We start from the raw sequence: 16,529 nt of genomic DNA on the forward strand, positions 1-16,529 counted from the left end.
GTGTGTGAGTGGAGGATGTTTTGTGTGTGTATGTGTGAGTGTGTGAGTGGAGGATGTTTTGTGTGTGTAGGATGTTTTGTGAGTGAGTGGAGGATGTTTTGTGTGTGTAGGATGTTTTGTGTGTGTATGTGTGTGAGTGAATGTGTGAGTGAGTGGAGGATGTTTTGTGTGTGTATGCGTGTGAGTGAGTGAGTGAGTGGAGGATGTTTTGTGTGTGTATGTGTGTGAGTGTGTGAGTGGAGGATGTTTTGTGTGTGTATGTGTGAGTGTGTGAGTGTGTGAGTGGAGGATGTTTTGTGTGTGTATGTGTGAGTGTGTGAGTGTGTGAGTGGAGGATGTTTTGTGTGTGTATGTGTGAGTGTGTGAGTGGAGGATGTTTGTTTGTCGTACCACACTAGCACCCATGCTGGTCTGCCCACTCCCCAGCCAGGGCATGGATGCAGAGGCTGCCATGTCTTTGGGGTTGAAGTGGGACGGGGTAGAGGAGGCCTGGGCAACGTTAGTGTGGGAAGAACGGTAGTCCACGTCATCAGAACTGAGGAGAGAAAGAAGTCCAACACAATGTATGTATATGTGTATATGTGTATATGTGTATATGTGTATGTGTGTATATGTGTATATGTGTATATGTGTATATGTGTATATGTGTATATGTGTATATGTGTATATGTGTATATGTGTATGTGTGTATATGTGTATATGTGTATATGTGTATATGTGTATATGTGTATATGTGTATGTGTGTATATGTGTATATGTGTATGTGTGTATATGTGTATATGTGTATATGTGTATATGTGTATATGTGTATATGTGTATAGGTGTATATGTGTATATGTGTATGTGTGTGTAACAGTGTACTGACCTGTGTGACTCCTTGTCAAAGTCCTCTCCTATCCAGGTGTAGGGCTGAGCAGCTAACAGAGTGGACACATCAACTTCCTGCACGTCGTGAGTGGATGCCAGCACTATCTCATTGGTGTTAGCCTGGAGGGGGAGGAGAGAGGGGGAGGGAGGGAGAGAAGAGAGGGGAGGAGGGAATAAGGGAGGGAGGGAGGGAGAGAAGAGGGGGAGGAGGGGATAAGGGAGGGATGGAGGGAGAGGGAGAAGGGGGGAGGAGGGGATAAGGAGGGAGGGAGGGAGAGAAGAGGGGGAGGAGGGGGGGAGGGAGGGGGGATAAGGGAGGGATGGAGAGAGAGAGAGAGGGGGAGGAGGGGATAAGGGAGGGAGGGAGGGAGAGAAGAGGGGGGAGGAGGGGATAAGGGAGGGATGGAGGGAGGGAGAGAAGAGGGGGAGGGAGGGAGAGAAGAGAGGCCAGTAAATGTATACCACATCATCTGAATGAGTAGAGACATCCCAACATACAGAAACATTTAGATGTGGTGAACTGTGTGTTAACCCCCCTAAGGCTGATGTCCACACCCATGTGGAAATCTATTTAGCAGAATACACAAATCCATCAGTTTAAGTTACAGATCTATTTTTTTTTGCATTGGATGTGTCTCAATCCACCGCATCCGCCTATGTAACACTTCCGCATTTGGGGTGAAAGGTGACAGAGCTAGAGCAGTGTTGAGACCATGAGACATCACAAAATCGTCTGTCGCGACGGAACGGTTTGGACAAAAATCCCTTTGCGGAGGAGACTCTCAGGAACACGATGGCGTTCTCCGTTTTGCTCTACGACCCCCACAAGCGTCTTGGGACTGGTCTGAAGCCGATACTGCCGATCTGCCAACTTCTGTCTGTAGTTTGGGCTAAACACTGATCTGTGTAAAGGTGAGACTCAGGAACTCGTATATATGGGCTGTTCTGCTCTAGGACGTCCACAGGTCTCACAAGTCCAGTCTGAAGGTCCCCCGGTACCAGTTTAAAATCATTTATGGAAGTATATATGGAGACTGTTTAGTGACAAAAATAGGGGATTAAATAGATGTATAAAATTAGACAGGGCTTAGACTGTTATATGTTAACTGGTGGCCTTATTGGCCAGTCTAATGGAATCCACTCTACTCATTTATCTCTATGGTGTCAGACTCTACAACCTGACGTAGTTTGACATTCAGGTGCCATGTTCATCGAATGGGAAAGCTTTGTGTGTGGGTGTCTGTGTGCACTGCAGAGGTCTCTCACCCTGTTGATGGCGAAGGCCATGATGATGTCAGACTCCTTGTGGATGATCTTAGCATTCCTTCCTGGGTAGCCTAAGTCTCCCTCCACCTGGAACACATTATCACAGCACCCGCCATCATTTAGTACACCTGGTACATACATACTGTACACAGACACACAATGTCTTAGCATACACACCTGTTACATACAAACACAGCCACACGCTATCACAACACCCCTACACTGACACACAGCCACACACAGCAGTGACACAGTGAGCACTCAGAGAGAACATGCAGGTTAGGTCCACGTGACACCTCTCTGTCAGAGCTGGAAGAGGGGCTGGAATAAGACATTATTACAGAGGGGATGATAGTATTAAGGAAGAAATGAAGAATGGGTCCAGCAGCAGAAGAATGAAAGACTTTAGGCCCAGCTATAGAAGGAATGACCAGACAGAGACAAACCGTGTGTTAGTGGGGGTAGAGACAGACCGTGTGTCAGTGGGGGTAGAGACTGACCGTGTGTCAGTGGGGGGTAGAGACAGACCGTGTGTCAGTGGGGGGTAGAGACAGACCGTGTGTCAGTGGGGGTAGAGACAGACCGTGTGTCAGTGGGGGTAGAGACAGACCGTGTGTCAGTGCGGGTAGAGACAGACCGTGTGTCAGTGGGGGTAGAGACAGACCGTGTGTCAGTGGGGGTAGAGACAGACCGTTTGTCAGTGAGGGTAGAGACAGACCGTGTGTCAGTGGGGGGTAGAGACTGACCGTGTGTCAGTGGGGGGTAGAGACTGATCGTGTGTCAGTGGGGGTAGAGACTGACCGTGTGTCAGTGGGGGTAGAGACTGACCGTGTGTCAGTGGGGGTAGAGACAGACCGTGTGTCAGTGGGGGTAGAGACAGACCGTGTGTCAGTGGGGGTAGAGACAGACCGTGTGTCAGTGGGGGTAGAGACAGACCGTGTGTCAGTGGGGGTAGAGACAGACCGTGTGTCAGTGGGGGGTAGAGACAGACCGTGTGTCAGTGGGGGGTAGAGACAGACCGTGTGTCAGTGGGGGTTAGAGACAGACCGTGTGTCAGTGGGGGTTAGAGACAGACCGTGTGTCAGTGGGGGTAGAGACAGACCGTGTGTCAGTGAGGGTAGAGACAGACCGTGTCAGTGGGGGTAGAGACAGACCGTGTGTCAGTGGGGGTAGAGACAGACCGTGTCAGTGGGGGTAGAGACAGACCGTGTGTCAGTGGGGGTAGAGACAGACCGTGTGTCAGTGAGGGTAGAGACAGACCGTGTGTCAGTGGGGGTAGAGACAGACCGTGTGTCAGTGGGGGTAGAGACAGACCGTGTGTCAGTGGGGGTAGAGACAGACCGTGTGTCAGTGGGGGGTAGAGACAGACCGTGTGTCAGTGGGGGTAGAGACAGACCGTGTGTCAGTGAGGGTAGAGACAGACCGTGTGTCAGTGGGGGGTAGAGACAGACCGTGTGTCAGTGGGGGGTAGAGACAGACCGTGTGTCAGTGGGGGGTAGAGACAGACCGTGTGTCAGTGGGGGTAGAGACAGACCGTGTGTCAGTGGGGGTAGAGACAAACAGTGTGTCAGTGGGGGTAGAGACAGACCGTGTGTCAGTGGGGGGTAGAGACAGACCGTGTGTCAGTGGGGGGTAAAGACAGACCGTGTGTCAGTGGGGGTAGAGACAGACCGTGCGTTAGTGTGTCTAGAGACAGACCGTGTGTCAGTGTGTCTAGAGACAGACCGTGTGTCAGTGGGGGGTAGAGACAGACCGTGTGTCAGTGTGTCTAGAGACAGACCGTGTGTCAGTGGGGGGTAGAGACAGACCGTGTGTCAGTGGGGGTAGAGACAGACCGTGTGTCAGTGGGGGTAGAGACAGACCGTGTGTCAGTGGGGGTAGAGACAGACCGTGTGTCAGTGAGGGTAGAGACAGACCGTGTGTCAGTGGGGGGTAGAGACAGACCGTGTGTCAGTGGGGGTAGAGACAGACCGTGTGTCAGTGGGGGTAGAGACAGACCGTGTGTCAGTGGGGGTAGAGACAGACCGTGTGTCAGTGGGGGGTAGAGACAGACCGTGTGTCAGTGGGGGTAGAGACAGACCGTGTGTCAGTAGGGGTAGAGACAAACAGTGTGTCAGTGGGGGTAGAGACAGACCGTGTGTCAGTGGGGGGTAGAGACAGACCGTGTGTCAGTGGGGGTAGAGACAGACCGTGTGTCAGTAGGGGTAGAGACAAACAGTGTGTCAGTGGGGGTAGAGACAGACCGTGTGTCAGTGGGGGGTAGAGACAGACCGTGTGTCAGTGGGGGGTAGAGACAGACCGTGTGTCAGTGGGGGGTAGAGACAGACCGTGTGTCAGTGGGGGTAGAGACAGACCGTGTGTCAGTGGGGGTAGAGACAGACCGTGTGTCAGTGGGGGTAGAGACAGACCGTGTGTCAGTGGGGGTAGAGACAGACCGTGTGTCAGTGGGGGTAGAGACAGACCGTGTGTCAGTGGGGGTAGAGACAGACCGTGTGTCAGTGGGGGGTAGAGACAGACCGTGTGTCAGTGGGGGTAGAGACAGACCGTGTGTCAGTGGGGGTAGAGACAGACCGTGTGTCAGTGGGGGTAGAGACAGACCGTGCGTCAGTGGGGGTAGAGACAGACCGTGCGTCAGTGGGGGTAGAGACAGACCGTGCGTCAGTGAGGGTAGAGACAGACCGTGCGTCAGTGGGGGGTAGAGACAGACCGTGCGTCAGTGTGTGTAGAGACAGACCGTGCGTCAGTGTGTGTAGAGACAGACCGTGCGTCAGTGTGTGTAGAGACAGACCGTGTCAGTGTGGGTAGAGACAGACCGTGTCAGTGTGGGTAGAGACAGACCGTGTCAGTGTGGGTAGAGACAGACCGTGTCAGTGTGGGTAGAGACAGACCGTGTCAGTGTGGGTAGAGACAGACCGTGTCAGTGTGGGTAGAGACAGACCGTGTCAGTGTGGGTAGAGACAGACCGTGTCAGTGTGGGTAGAGACAGACCGTGTCAGTGTGGGTAGAGACAGACCGTGTCAGTGTGGGTAGAGACAGACCGTGTCAGTGTGGGTAGAGACAGACCGTGTCAGTGTGGGTAGAGACAGACCGTGTCAGTGTGGGTAGAGACAGACCGTGTCAGTGTGGGTAGAGACAGACCGTGTCAGTGTGGGTAGAGACAGACCGTGTCCGTGTGGGTAGAGACAGACCGTGTCCGTGTGGGTAGAGACAGACCGTGTCAGTGTGGGTAGAGACGGACCGTGTCAGTGTGGGTAGAGACAGACCGTGTCAGTGTGTTAGTGGGGGTAGAGACAGACCGTGTCAGTGTGTTAGTGGGGGTAGAGACAGACCGTGTCAGTGTGTTAGTGGGGGTAGAGACAGACCGTGTCAGTGTGGTGAGGTGATGTAATGAGGTAGGGGGTTAGTGACAGACAGTGGGTTGAGGTGATGAGGTAGTGGGTTAGTGAGAGACAGTGGTTGAGGTGATGAGGTAGTGGGTTAGTGACAGACAGTGGGTTGAGGTGATGAGGTAGTGGGTTAGTGACACAGTGGGTTGAGGTGATGAGGTAGTGGGTTAGTGACACAGTGGGTTGAGGTGATGAGGTAGTGGGTTAGTGACAGACAGTGGGTTGAGGTGATGAGGTAGTGGGTTAGTGACAGACCTTGTCAGTGGGTTGAGGTGATGAGACAGTGGGTTAGTGACAGACCTTGTCAGTGGGGTGAGGTGATGTGATGAGGTAGTAGGTTAGTGACAGACATTTGGGTGAGGTGATGAGGTAGTGGGTTAGTGACAGACATTTGGGTGAGGTGATGTGATGAGTTAATGGGTTAGTGACAGTGAGGTGATGAGGTAGTGGGTTAGTGACAGTGAGGTGATGAGGTAGTGGGTTAGTGACACAGTGGGTTGAGGTGATGAGGTAGTGGGTTAGTGACAGACCTTGTCAGTGGGGTGAGGTGATGTGATGAGGTAGTAGGTTAGTGACAGACATTTGGGTGAGGTGATGAGGTAGTGGGTTAGTGACAGACATTTGGGTGAGGTGATGAGGTAGTGGGTTAGTGAAAGACAGTGGGTTGAGGTGATGAGGTAGTGGGTTAGTGAAAGACAGTGGGTTGAGGTGATGAGATAGTGGGTTAGTGACAGACCTTGTCAGTGGGGTGAGGTGATGTGATGAGGTAGTAGGTTAGTGACAGACATTTGGGTGAGGTGATGAGGTAGTGGGTTAGTGACAGACATTTGGGTGAGGTGATGTGATGAGTTAATGGGTTAGTGACAGTGAGGTGATGAGGTAGTGGGTTAGTGACAGTGAGGTGATGAGGTAGTGGATTAGTGACACAGTGGGTTGAGGTGATGAGGTAGTAGGTTAGTGACAGTGAGGTTAGGTAGTAGGTAAGGTTGCAAAATATGCTAACTTTCTCCAAATTCTTACATTATTCAGAAATCCTGGTTTAAGGATTTCGGATTCTTATTCCTTCCTGATTCCAGGAATATTACAAATGTGATTTCTGGAAAACCCTGGTAGCGTTGGGTTAGTGAGTAGTAATGGTGAGGTGAAGCTCTGGAAAACCCTGGCAGTGTTGGGTTAGTGAGTAGTAATGGTGAGGTGAAGCTCTGGAAAACCCTGGTAGTGTTGGGTTAGTGAGTAGTAATGGTGAGGTGAAGCTCTGGAAAACCCTGGTATTGTTGGGTTAGTGAGTAGTAATGGTGAGGTGAAGCTCTGGAAAACCCTGGTAGTGTTGGGTTAGTGAGTGTTGGGTTAGTGAGTAGTAATGGTGAGGTGAAGCTCTGGAAAACCCTGTTCGTGTTGGGTTAGTGAGTAGTAATGGTGAGGTGAAGCTCTGGAAAACCCTGGTAGTGTTGGGTTAGTGAGTAGTAATGGTGAGGTGAAGCTCTGGAAAACCCTGGTAGTGTTGGGTTAGTGAGTAGTAATGGTGAGGTGAAGCTCTGGAAAACCCTGGCAGTGTTGGGTTAGTGAGTAGTAATGGTGAGGTGAAGCTCTGGAAAACCCTGGTAGTGTTGGGTTAGTGAGTAGTAATGGTGAGGTGAAGCTCTGGAAAACCCTGGTAGTGTTGGGTTAGTGAGTAGTAATGGTGAGGTGAAGCTCTGGAAAACCCTGGTCGTGTTGGGTTAGTGAGTAGTAATGGTGAGGTGAAGCTCTGGAAAACCCTGGTCGTGTTGGGTTAGTGAGTAGTAATGGTGAGGTGAAGCTCTGGAAAACCCTGGTCGTGTTGGGTTAGTGAGTAGTAATGGTGAGGTGAAGCTCTGGAAAACCCTGGTAGTGTTGGGTTAGTGAGTAGTAATGGTGAGGTGAAGCTCTGGAAAACCCTGGTCGTGTTGGGTTAGTGAGTAGTAATGGTGAGGTGAAGCTCTGGAAAACCCTGGTCGTGTTGGGTTAGTGAGTAGTAATGGTGAGGTGAAGCTCTGGAAAACCCTGGTCGTGTTGGGTTAGTGAGTAGTAATGGTGAAGTGAAGCTCTGGAAAACCCTGGTCGTGTTGGGTTAGTGAGTAGTAATGGTGAGGTGAAGCTCTGGAAAACCCTGGTAGTGTTGGGTTAGTGAGTAGTAATGGTGAGGTGAAGCTCTGGAAAACCCTGGTAGTGTTGGGTTAGTGAGTAGTAATGGTGAGGTGAAGCTCTGGAAAACCCTGGTAGTGTTGGGTTAGTGAGTAGTAATGGTGAGGTGAAGCTCTGGAAAACCCTGGTAGTGTTGGGTTAGTGAGTAGTAATGGTGAGGTGAAGCATGCCAAGTGATTAGAAGAGAGACTTACACAGCCCTGAGCAGGTACCAGTTCATACTGTACAGACAGACACCTTGATACTACCTTGTTGGACCTGAGAGCTCCAGATACACAGTTTGGGCTGAGGAGATCCATATAGCCTTCAACACACTACACAACACATGCACAAAACACACAATGAAGAAAACAAAAATGACAGGGTTGTTTGGATGGTAGATACACGCAGCCACACACACAGTCAGTGTGTCAATACGTGGATGAGGCAAAGGCTTCTCCCAACCCAAACAATGTCCAATCACATGGTAACAGAGTGGAGTGCTGGGGAGATAGCAGAGGTCTCTCTCAATGTAATGACAGTGGGTGGAGGGGAGGGTGGGGCACAGTCTCAACAACAAAGTCAAAATAAACACACCTTAAAGAGTCTACTTACTGGAAGTCAGGTATAAGGTTCCTCTTTAGTTTGAAATCACATCTTTAACTTTCTAGTCAAATCTCCACAAAGCAGGATCTATGTATGTGGTTATAATTTCGTTTAGAAAGGAGATGCACCATATAAGATGACTGTCTGTGTTAGCAGATGTCTGCAGACATGATCATGAACTTTTGAATAATACTAATAATAGAGGTGATGATAGTAGTAGTGATGGTGTAGTGATGGTGTGCAGACATCACAGAATTCTCTGTTCTTGATTACACAATACAAGGCCGTCAAAACCATAATAAAAACAATAGAAGTGTGTGTGTGTGTGTGTGTGTGTGTGTGTGTGTGTGTGTGTGTGTGTGTGTGTGTGTGTGTGTGTGTGTGTGTGTGTGTGTGTGTGTGTGTGTGTGTGTGTGTGTGTGTGTGTGTGTGTGTGTGTGTGTGTGTGTGTGTGTGTGTGTGTGTGTGTGTGTGTGTGTGTGTGTGTGTGTGTGTGTGTGTGTGTGTGTGTGTGGGTGTGTGATATACACTACTCTTCAGAAGTTAAATTAACTGGGCCATAATGTACAAAATATTTATGGACCTTACTCAAAATACAGAATATATCAAATATAAATCAATAGAATTTGGGGTTTGAAGAACTATAGTTGTGAAGATGATTCTAAGGACACATCCAGACCAATGATCTGTCTGACATGGTGCATGTTGTAGGAGAGGCTGGACTGGAGGAGGTAACACTATGTTAAACCTGTTTCTCAGAAGTTACCTGCTTTGTATAATGGCACCTTTCTGAATCCACGTAATTAATCATTAACACGTTAGGTGATATAATGACACCTTTCTGAATCCACGTAATTAATCATTAACACGTTAGGTGATATAATGACACCTTTCTGAATCGACTTAATTAATCATTAACACGTTAGGTGCTATAATGACACCTTTCTGAATCCACCTTGAAACATATAATGACCATTTGACTTGTTTAATGTGCAAGTAATAACTAGGTAAATAAAGGATGCCTGGTGTATGAGACCAGACATGCTGTAGATGTAGGGCACAGACAGATTGTACCAGGGGTCCAGTTTAGCTTGTTACCTCGCTCTGCTTCCTCTTCTTAGTGAAGATATAACGAATCAGAGTCTCCTGAAGAACTTCCTGTTTCACCAGGTAGTGCCAGAGACGCCTCGCAGGGAACGAAATGTGGTTCTTATTCCTGGAACACGAGACACACACACATAAACATGTGAGAACATGGGTGTGTGTGTGTGGTCTATGTATCTGTGTGTGTAGTCTATGTATCTGTGTGTGTAGTCTATGTATCTGTGTGTGTAGTCTATGTATCTGTGTGTGTAGTCTATGTATCTGTGTGTGTAGTCTATGTATCTGTGTGTGTAGTCTATGTATCTGTGTGTGTAGTCTATGTATCTGTGTGTGTAGTCTATGTATCTGTGTGTGTAGTCTATGTATCTGTGTGTGTAGTCTATGTATCTGTGTGTGTAGTCTATGTATCTGTGTGTGTAGTCTATGTATCTGTGTGTGTAGTCTATGTATCTGTGTGTGTAGTCTATGTATCTGTGTGTGTAGTCTATGTATCTGTGTGTGTAGTCTATGGTCTATGTATCTGTGTGTAGTCTATGTATCTGTGTGTGTAGTCTATGTATCTGTGTGTGTAGTCTATGTATCTGTGTGTGTAGTCTATGTATCTGTGTGTGTGTCTGTGTGTCTATGTATCTGTGTGTGTAGTCTATGTATCTGTGTGTGTAGTCTATGTATCTGTGTGTGTAGTCTATGTATCTGTGTGTGTAGTCTATGTATCTGTGTGTGTAGTCTATCTGTGTGTGTAGTCTATGTATCTGTGTGTGTAGTCTATGTATCTGTGTGTGTGTAGTCTATGTATCTGTGTGTGTGTAGTCTGTGTGTGTATGTATCTGTGTGTGTATGTCTGTGTGTGTGTATGTATCTGTGTGTGTAGTCTATGTATCTGTGTGTGTGTGTGTGTAGTCTATGTATCTGTGTAGTCTGTATCAGTGTGTGTCTGTGTAGTCTATGTATCTGTGTAGTCTATGTATCTGTGTGTGTAGTCTATGTATCTGTGTGTGTAGTCTATGTATCTGTGTGTGTAGTCTATGTATCTGTGTGTGTAGTCTATGTATCTGTGTGTGTAGTCTATGTATCTGTGTGTGTAGTCTATGTATCTGTGTGTGTAGTCTATGTATCTGTGTGTGTAGTCTATGTATCTGTGTGTGTAGTCTATGGTCTATGTATCTGTAGTCTGTGTATCTGTGTGTGTAGTCTATGGTCTATGTATCTGTGTGTAGTCTATGTTCTGTGTGTGTGTAGTCTATGTATCTGTGTGTGTAGTCTATGTATCTCTCTCTCTGTGGTGTAGTCTATGTTCTGTGTGTGTGTAGTTTATGTATCTGTGTGTGTAGTCTATGTATCTCTCTCTCTGTGGTGTAGTCTATGTTCTGTGTGTGTGTAGTCTATGTATCTATGTGTGTAGTCTATGTAGCTCTCTCTGTGTGTGTGTGTGTGTAGTCTATGTATCTGTGTAGTCTGTATCAGTGTGTGTCTGTGTAGTCTATGTATCTGTGTAGTCTATGTATCTATGTGTGTAGTCTATGTAGCTCTCTCTCTGTGTGTGTGTGTAGTCTATGTATCTGTGTAGTCTATGTATCAGTGTGTGTGTGTGTAGTCTATGTACCTGTGTGTGTGTAGTCTATGTATCAGTGTGTGTGTGTGTGTGTGTGTGTGTGTGTGTGTGTGTGTGTGTGAATAATACCCACTTGAAAGGTGTGTTGTCAGGCTCCAGCATGGCCTTGTGTCTCAGTATGGCGGGCCCCCCTCCTGTGCTGAGGTCAGTGGGGTAGGTGTTGATGTAGTTGGGAGGAGGACCATCAAACTTGTTCATCCTCTCCTGGAGTTGGGTTTCCCAGTTCTCTAGTGTCTTCAGCACAGCATTCCCCAGAGGAGACGTCACCGGCAGGTCTGATGGAGGGAGGAGAGGACGATAACAGAAAGAAAAACGGTTTTGGTTGCGCCGCTCTAGTGAGTGAGTGAGAGAGTGAGTGACTGAGTGCGCGAGGGACTGAGTGCGCGAGGGACTGAGTGCGCGAGGGACTGAGTGCGCGAGGGACTGAGTGCGCGAGGGACTGAGTGCGCGAGGGACTGAGTGCGCGAGGGACTGAGTGCGCGAGGGACTGAGTGCGCGAGGGACTGAGTGCGTGAGAGACTGAGTGCGTGAGAGAGTGAGTGCGCGAGGACTGAGTGCGCGAGGGACTGAGTGCGCGAGGGACTGAGTGCGCGAGGGACTGAGTGCGCGAGGGACTGAGTGCGCGAGGGACTGAGTGCGCGAGGGACTGAGTGCGCGAGGGACTGAGTGCGCGAGGGACTGAGTGCGCGAGGGACTGAGTGCGCGAGGGACTGAGTGCGCGAGAGAGTGAGTGCGTGAGAGAGTGAGTGCGTGAGGGACTGAGTGCGTGAGGGACTGAGTGCGTGAGGGACTGAGTGCGTGCGTGAGTGAGGGAGTGCGTGCGTACGTGCGTGTTCAATATTTTCCCGGTATATTACAATTGTTCCATCCCCAGAATAATTCACTTTTCTCCCGGGCTACACGGAATATCCCCCCAAAACTGGAAGTGTTATTCAAAAGCATTATAAAGTATATAAATAGGCCTGTCTGGATGTAATTAGAGCTTTGATCCAAAATTCAACCCTGATGCTACCTGAGCCTGATGAGCCCTACATTAAAGACATTTACTGAGCCCTACACATTATAGACATTTAGTGAGCCCTACATTAAAGACATTTACTGAGCCCTACATTCAAGACATTTACTGAGCCCTATACATTAAAGACATTTATAAAGCCCTATATTAATAGACATTTAGTGAGCCCTACATTAAAGACATTTACTGAGCCCTACATTCAAGACATTTACTGAGCCCTACACATTAAAGACATTTACTGAGCCCTACATTATAGACATTTAGTGAGCCCTACATTAAAGACATTTACTGAGCCCTACATTATAGACATTTAGTGAGCCCTACATTAAAGACATTTAGTGAGCCCTACATTAAAGAGATTTACTGAGCCCTACATTAAAGACATTTACTGAGCCCTACATTAAAGACATTTACTGAGCCCTACATTAAAGACATTTACTGAGCCCTACATTAAAGACATTTACTGAGCCCTGCACATTAAAGACATTTACTGAGCCCTGCACATTAAAGACATTTACTGAGCCCTGCATTAAAGACATTTAGTGAGCCCTACATTCAAGACATTTAGTGAGCCCTACATTTAAGACATTTACTGAGCCCTACATTCAAGACATTTACTGAGCCCTACACATTAAAGACATTTACTGAGCCCTACATTAAAGACATTTAGTGAGCCCTACATTAAAGACATTTACTGAGCCCTACATTAAAGACATTTAGTGAGCCCTACACATTAAAGACATTTACTGAGCTCTACACATTAAAAATACATTTACTGAGCCCAAGCCCAAGAAAGCCCAAATGATGGTGCCCTTATCCAATACATATATGATATAGTCTACTGCACATTACACATGACAGAAAAACATAAAAGCCCATAGATATAGCTAGCTATATGCTCTCTTGGCTAAATAAATGAAACTAGCTCCAGTAGGCTAATCTGTATTCCTGTACTGCATTATATTATACTGATTATGAACTGGATTTACTCACCTCATTCAAACCATGATAAAGCAGGGAGAGATCATGTGATTCTGGTGCAGCACATGCAGCCTACAAAGTTACTACAGGAATTGAATTCTGAAATTGAATAGGGCCTATTTGTATAATTAGTAGGCTGACCTTTCATAATATTTCCCCTAATGTTACTAGCCCACCTCCTCTTTCTCTATTGTTGCTTCATTCCTTCCTCTCTTTCAACAGTTCAATGAAATACGTTTTGTTGTCCTTATCTTCATCACTCTAAAGACATGGTTGAATAATATAGGACCAGAATTAGATGCAGAAGGCTTTCACTTCTCTTCATGAAGACTGAATGGTTATGGGTCTGAATAAATAACTGTTATAACCTACCACCATCGTGAGTTCACTCTTCTTTCAAACTACCTGAGTTCTATTGGCTGCTGTATTTACCATTCAGCAAACAAGAGCTTGTGTCCCTCTAATGGTCTATTGGTATAAGAAATGCAAAAATATAATCATGTCCAGCAAACTATTCTAGTGTATCTTTTCCTGCATGGGACTCCAAGAGCTAAGGAGCGTTATTTAGGGAGAGGCCAGCGGAGCACAGGTGTCCGTACTGAGCAAGAGACAAGAGGCTAGAAATTACAAGCTTATTATGCATAACCCATCATTCATTTGCTAAATAGAAGACTAATACTGCATTGAATGTATTACCTGAAAGAGTTGGGCTAGGACATCTATATATATATATATATAGAACAATCTAGAACAGGATGATCTATTTTGGATGCAATTTGAATGGAGTTGATGGAGAGAGAGAAAGACAGAGTGCTCGGTCAGGCACTGAATTAAAGCAACGATATTCCAGTGACAGACTGTTTTAAAACTCTGCAGCTACAATAAAAAATCTATAGCTTTACAATGAAGAAATAAGGTGACCCCTGAAAGCCAGATGGAGTTGGGTATATTAGACAACACTTGGTTTTATATTACTGTAATATAGACTATATGCTGCAGAAAATACAGGCCTTCCTGTCACAAGAAAACAAGTTACCATGATGAGATGATAGGTCTACATGCATTCTGAACTGTCCCCACCCTGAGACGGGCTCTCTGTCCCCACCCTGAGACGGGCTCTCTGTCCCCACCCTGAGACGGGCTCTCTGGCCCCACCCTGAGACGGGCTCTCTGGCCCCACCCTGAGACGGGCTCTCTGGCCCCACCCTGAGGGCTCTATGGCCCCACCCTGGGCTCTCTGGCCCCACCCTGAGACGGGCTCTCTGGCCCCACCCTGAGACGGGCTCTCTGGCCCCACCCTGAGACGGGCTCTCTGGCCCCACCCTGAGACGGGCTCTCTGGCCCCACCCTGAGACGGGCTGTCTGGCCCCACCCTGAGACGGGCTGTCTGGCCCCACCCTGAGACGGGCTCTCTGTCCCCACCCTGAGACGGGCTCTCTGTCCCCACCCTGAGACGGGCTCTCTGTCCCCACCCTGAGACGGGCTGTCTGGCCCCACCCTGAGACGGGCTGTCTGGCCCCACCCTGAGACGGGCTGTCTGGCCCCACCCTGAGACGGGCTGTCTGGCCCCACCCTGGACGGGCTGTCTGGCCCCACCCTGAGACGGGCTGTCTGGCCCCACCCTGAGACGGGCTGTCTGGCCCCACCCTGAGACGGGCTGTCTGGCCCCACCCTGAGACGGGCTGTCTGGCCCCACCCTGAGACGGGCTGTCTGGCCCCACCCTGAGACGGGCTGTCTGGCCCCACCCTGAGACGGGCTGTCTGGCCCCACCCTGAGACGGGCTGTCTGGCCCCACCCTGAGACGGGCTGTCTGGCCCCACCCTGAGACGGGCTGTCTGGCCCCCCTGAGACCTGTCTGGCCCCTCCCTGAGACGGGCTGTCTGGCCCCACCCTGAGACGGGCTGTCTGGCCCCACCCTGAGACGGGCTGTCTGGCCCCACCCTGAGACGGGCTGTCTGGCCCCACCCTGAGACGGGCTGTCTGGCCCCTCCCTGAGACGGGCTGTCTGGCCCCTCCCTGAGACGGGCTGTCTGGCCCCTCCCTGAGACGGGCTGTCTGGCCCCTCCCTGAGACGGGCTGTCTGGCCCCTCCCTGAGACGGGCTGTCTGGCCCCTCCCTGAGACTGTCTGGCCCCTCCCTGAGACGGGCTGTCTGGCCCCTCCCTGAGACGGGCTGTCTGGCCCCTCCCTGAGACGGGCTGTCTGGCCCCTCCCTGAGACGGGCTGTCTGGCCCCTCCCTGAGATGGGCTGTCTGGCCCCTCCCTGAGATGGGCTGTCTGGCAGATTTAGACATCACATATAATGGAGTGGTTTTGATCGGTAAATCCCGGTAAACGGTTTCCTGCCATTCAACCCTGTGTGTGTGTTTGTGTACCTGTGAAGTCCAGTCCAGTGAGAGGGAGGAAGGTCTTGACGTTATGTAGAGCCAGTTTCACCATGACCAGACGGATCAGAGACCAACTACACACAACGACAGAGGAGAGAGAGAGAGGAGAGAGAGCGGAGAGAGAGAAGAGAGAGAGAGGAGAGAGGAGAGAGAGAGAGAGAGAGAGAGAGAGCGGAGAGAGAGAGGAGAGAGAGCGGAGAGAGAGAGGAGAGAGAGCGGAGAGAGAGAGGAGAGAGAGAGCGGAGAGAGAGAGAGAGAGAGAGAGAGAGAGAGAGAGCGGAGAGAGAGAGGAGAGAGGAGAGAGAGAGAGAGAGAGAGAGCGGAGAGAGAGAGAGAGAGAGAGAGAGAGAGAGAGAGAGAGAGAGAGAGAGAGAGAGAGAGAGAGAGAGAGAGAGAGAGAGAGAGAGAGAGAGAGAGAGAGAGAGAGAGAGAGAGAGAGAGAGAGAGAGAGAGAGAGAGAGAGAGAGAGAGAGAGAGGAGAGAGAAGAGGGAGAGAGAGAGAGAGGAGAGAGAGAGAGGAGAAGGAGAGAGGAGAGGGAGAGAAGAGAGAGGAGAGAGAAAGGTGAGAGAGAGGAGAGAGAGAGAGGAGAGAAGAGAAAGGAGAGAGGTGAGAGGAGAGAGAGAGAGAGAGAGAGAGAAGAGAAGAGAGAGAGAGAGAGAGAGAGAAGAGAGAGGAGAGGGAGAGGAGAGAGAGAGAGGAGAGGGAGAGGAGAGAGAGAGAGGAGAGGGAGAGGAGAGAGAGCATACCATGACATTACAGGTAAGATGGCAGGGTGTTGAGTCTTAGTAGAAAATACTCTGAACAATCGGTGTACCATGGCCCAATACAAAGGGCTGTCCACAGCTGAACTCTACTTAGATGTCAAGTAGGAAAAGGCACAACAATGACACACCTGTATGAGTTGGGGTCAGAGTGTTCAGTCATCTGTGTGTCAGAGAGGAAAGCATCATCATCATCGTCGTCGTCATCCTCCTCTCCGCTCTCATCTGAGTCATACAGAGCTCCACTGTCTGACAGGGGCAGGAAGGGCTGGGGGGGAGAGGGAGGAGGAGAGAGAGGAGAGAGAGAAGAGGGAGGAGGAGAGAGAGAGGAGGGGAGGAGAGACAGAGGAGAGGGAGGAGGAGAGAGAGAGGAGAGGGAGGAGGAGAGAGAGAGAAGAGGG

General features: G+C 49.3%; 1 protein-coding gene across 11 annotated transcripts in view; it reads right to left on the bottom strand.

The window, feature by feature from the left end:
* The window catches only part of dmxl2 (Dmx-like 2), a 115,017-nt gene that overhangs the window by 18,122 nt on the left and 80,366 nt on the right, over positions 1–16,529 (bottom strand). For 8 of the 11 annotated variants that reach the window (XM_046333059.1, XM_046333054.1, XM_046333053.1 and 5 more), the window contains 8 exons: positions 16,260–16,396; positions 15,355–15,440; positions 11,057–11,258; positions 9,366–9,483; positions 7,931–7,996; positions 2,134–2,220; positions 866–987; positions 391–535 (listed from right to left, as the gene is read on the bottom strand). In XM_046333059.1, the coding sequence (XP_046189015.1) occupies positions 391–535; positions 866–987; positions 2,134–2,220; positions 7,931–7,996; positions 9,366–9,483; positions 11,057–11,258; positions 15,355–15,440; positions 16,260–16,396 (963 nt within the window). The remainder of the gene's footprint in view (positions 1–390; positions 536–865; positions 988–2,133; positions 2,221–7,930; positions 7,997–9,365; positions 9,484–11,056; positions 11,259–15,354; positions 15,441–16,259; positions 16,397–16,529) is intronic. The other 3 variants (XM_046333061.1, XM_046333060.1, XM_046333057.1) reach the window with 1 other exon arrangement.

The sequence above is a fragment of the Oncorhynchus gorbuscha genome, unplaced genomic scaffold (genome assembly GCF_021184085.1).
Source record: "Oncorhynchus gorbuscha isolate QuinsamMale2020 ecotype Even-year unplaced genomic scaffold, OgorEven_v1.0 Un_scaffold_333, whole genome shotgun sequence".
NCBI lineage: Eukaryota > Metazoa > Chordata > Actinopteri > Salmoniformes > Salmonidae > Oncorhynchus > Oncorhynchus gorbuscha.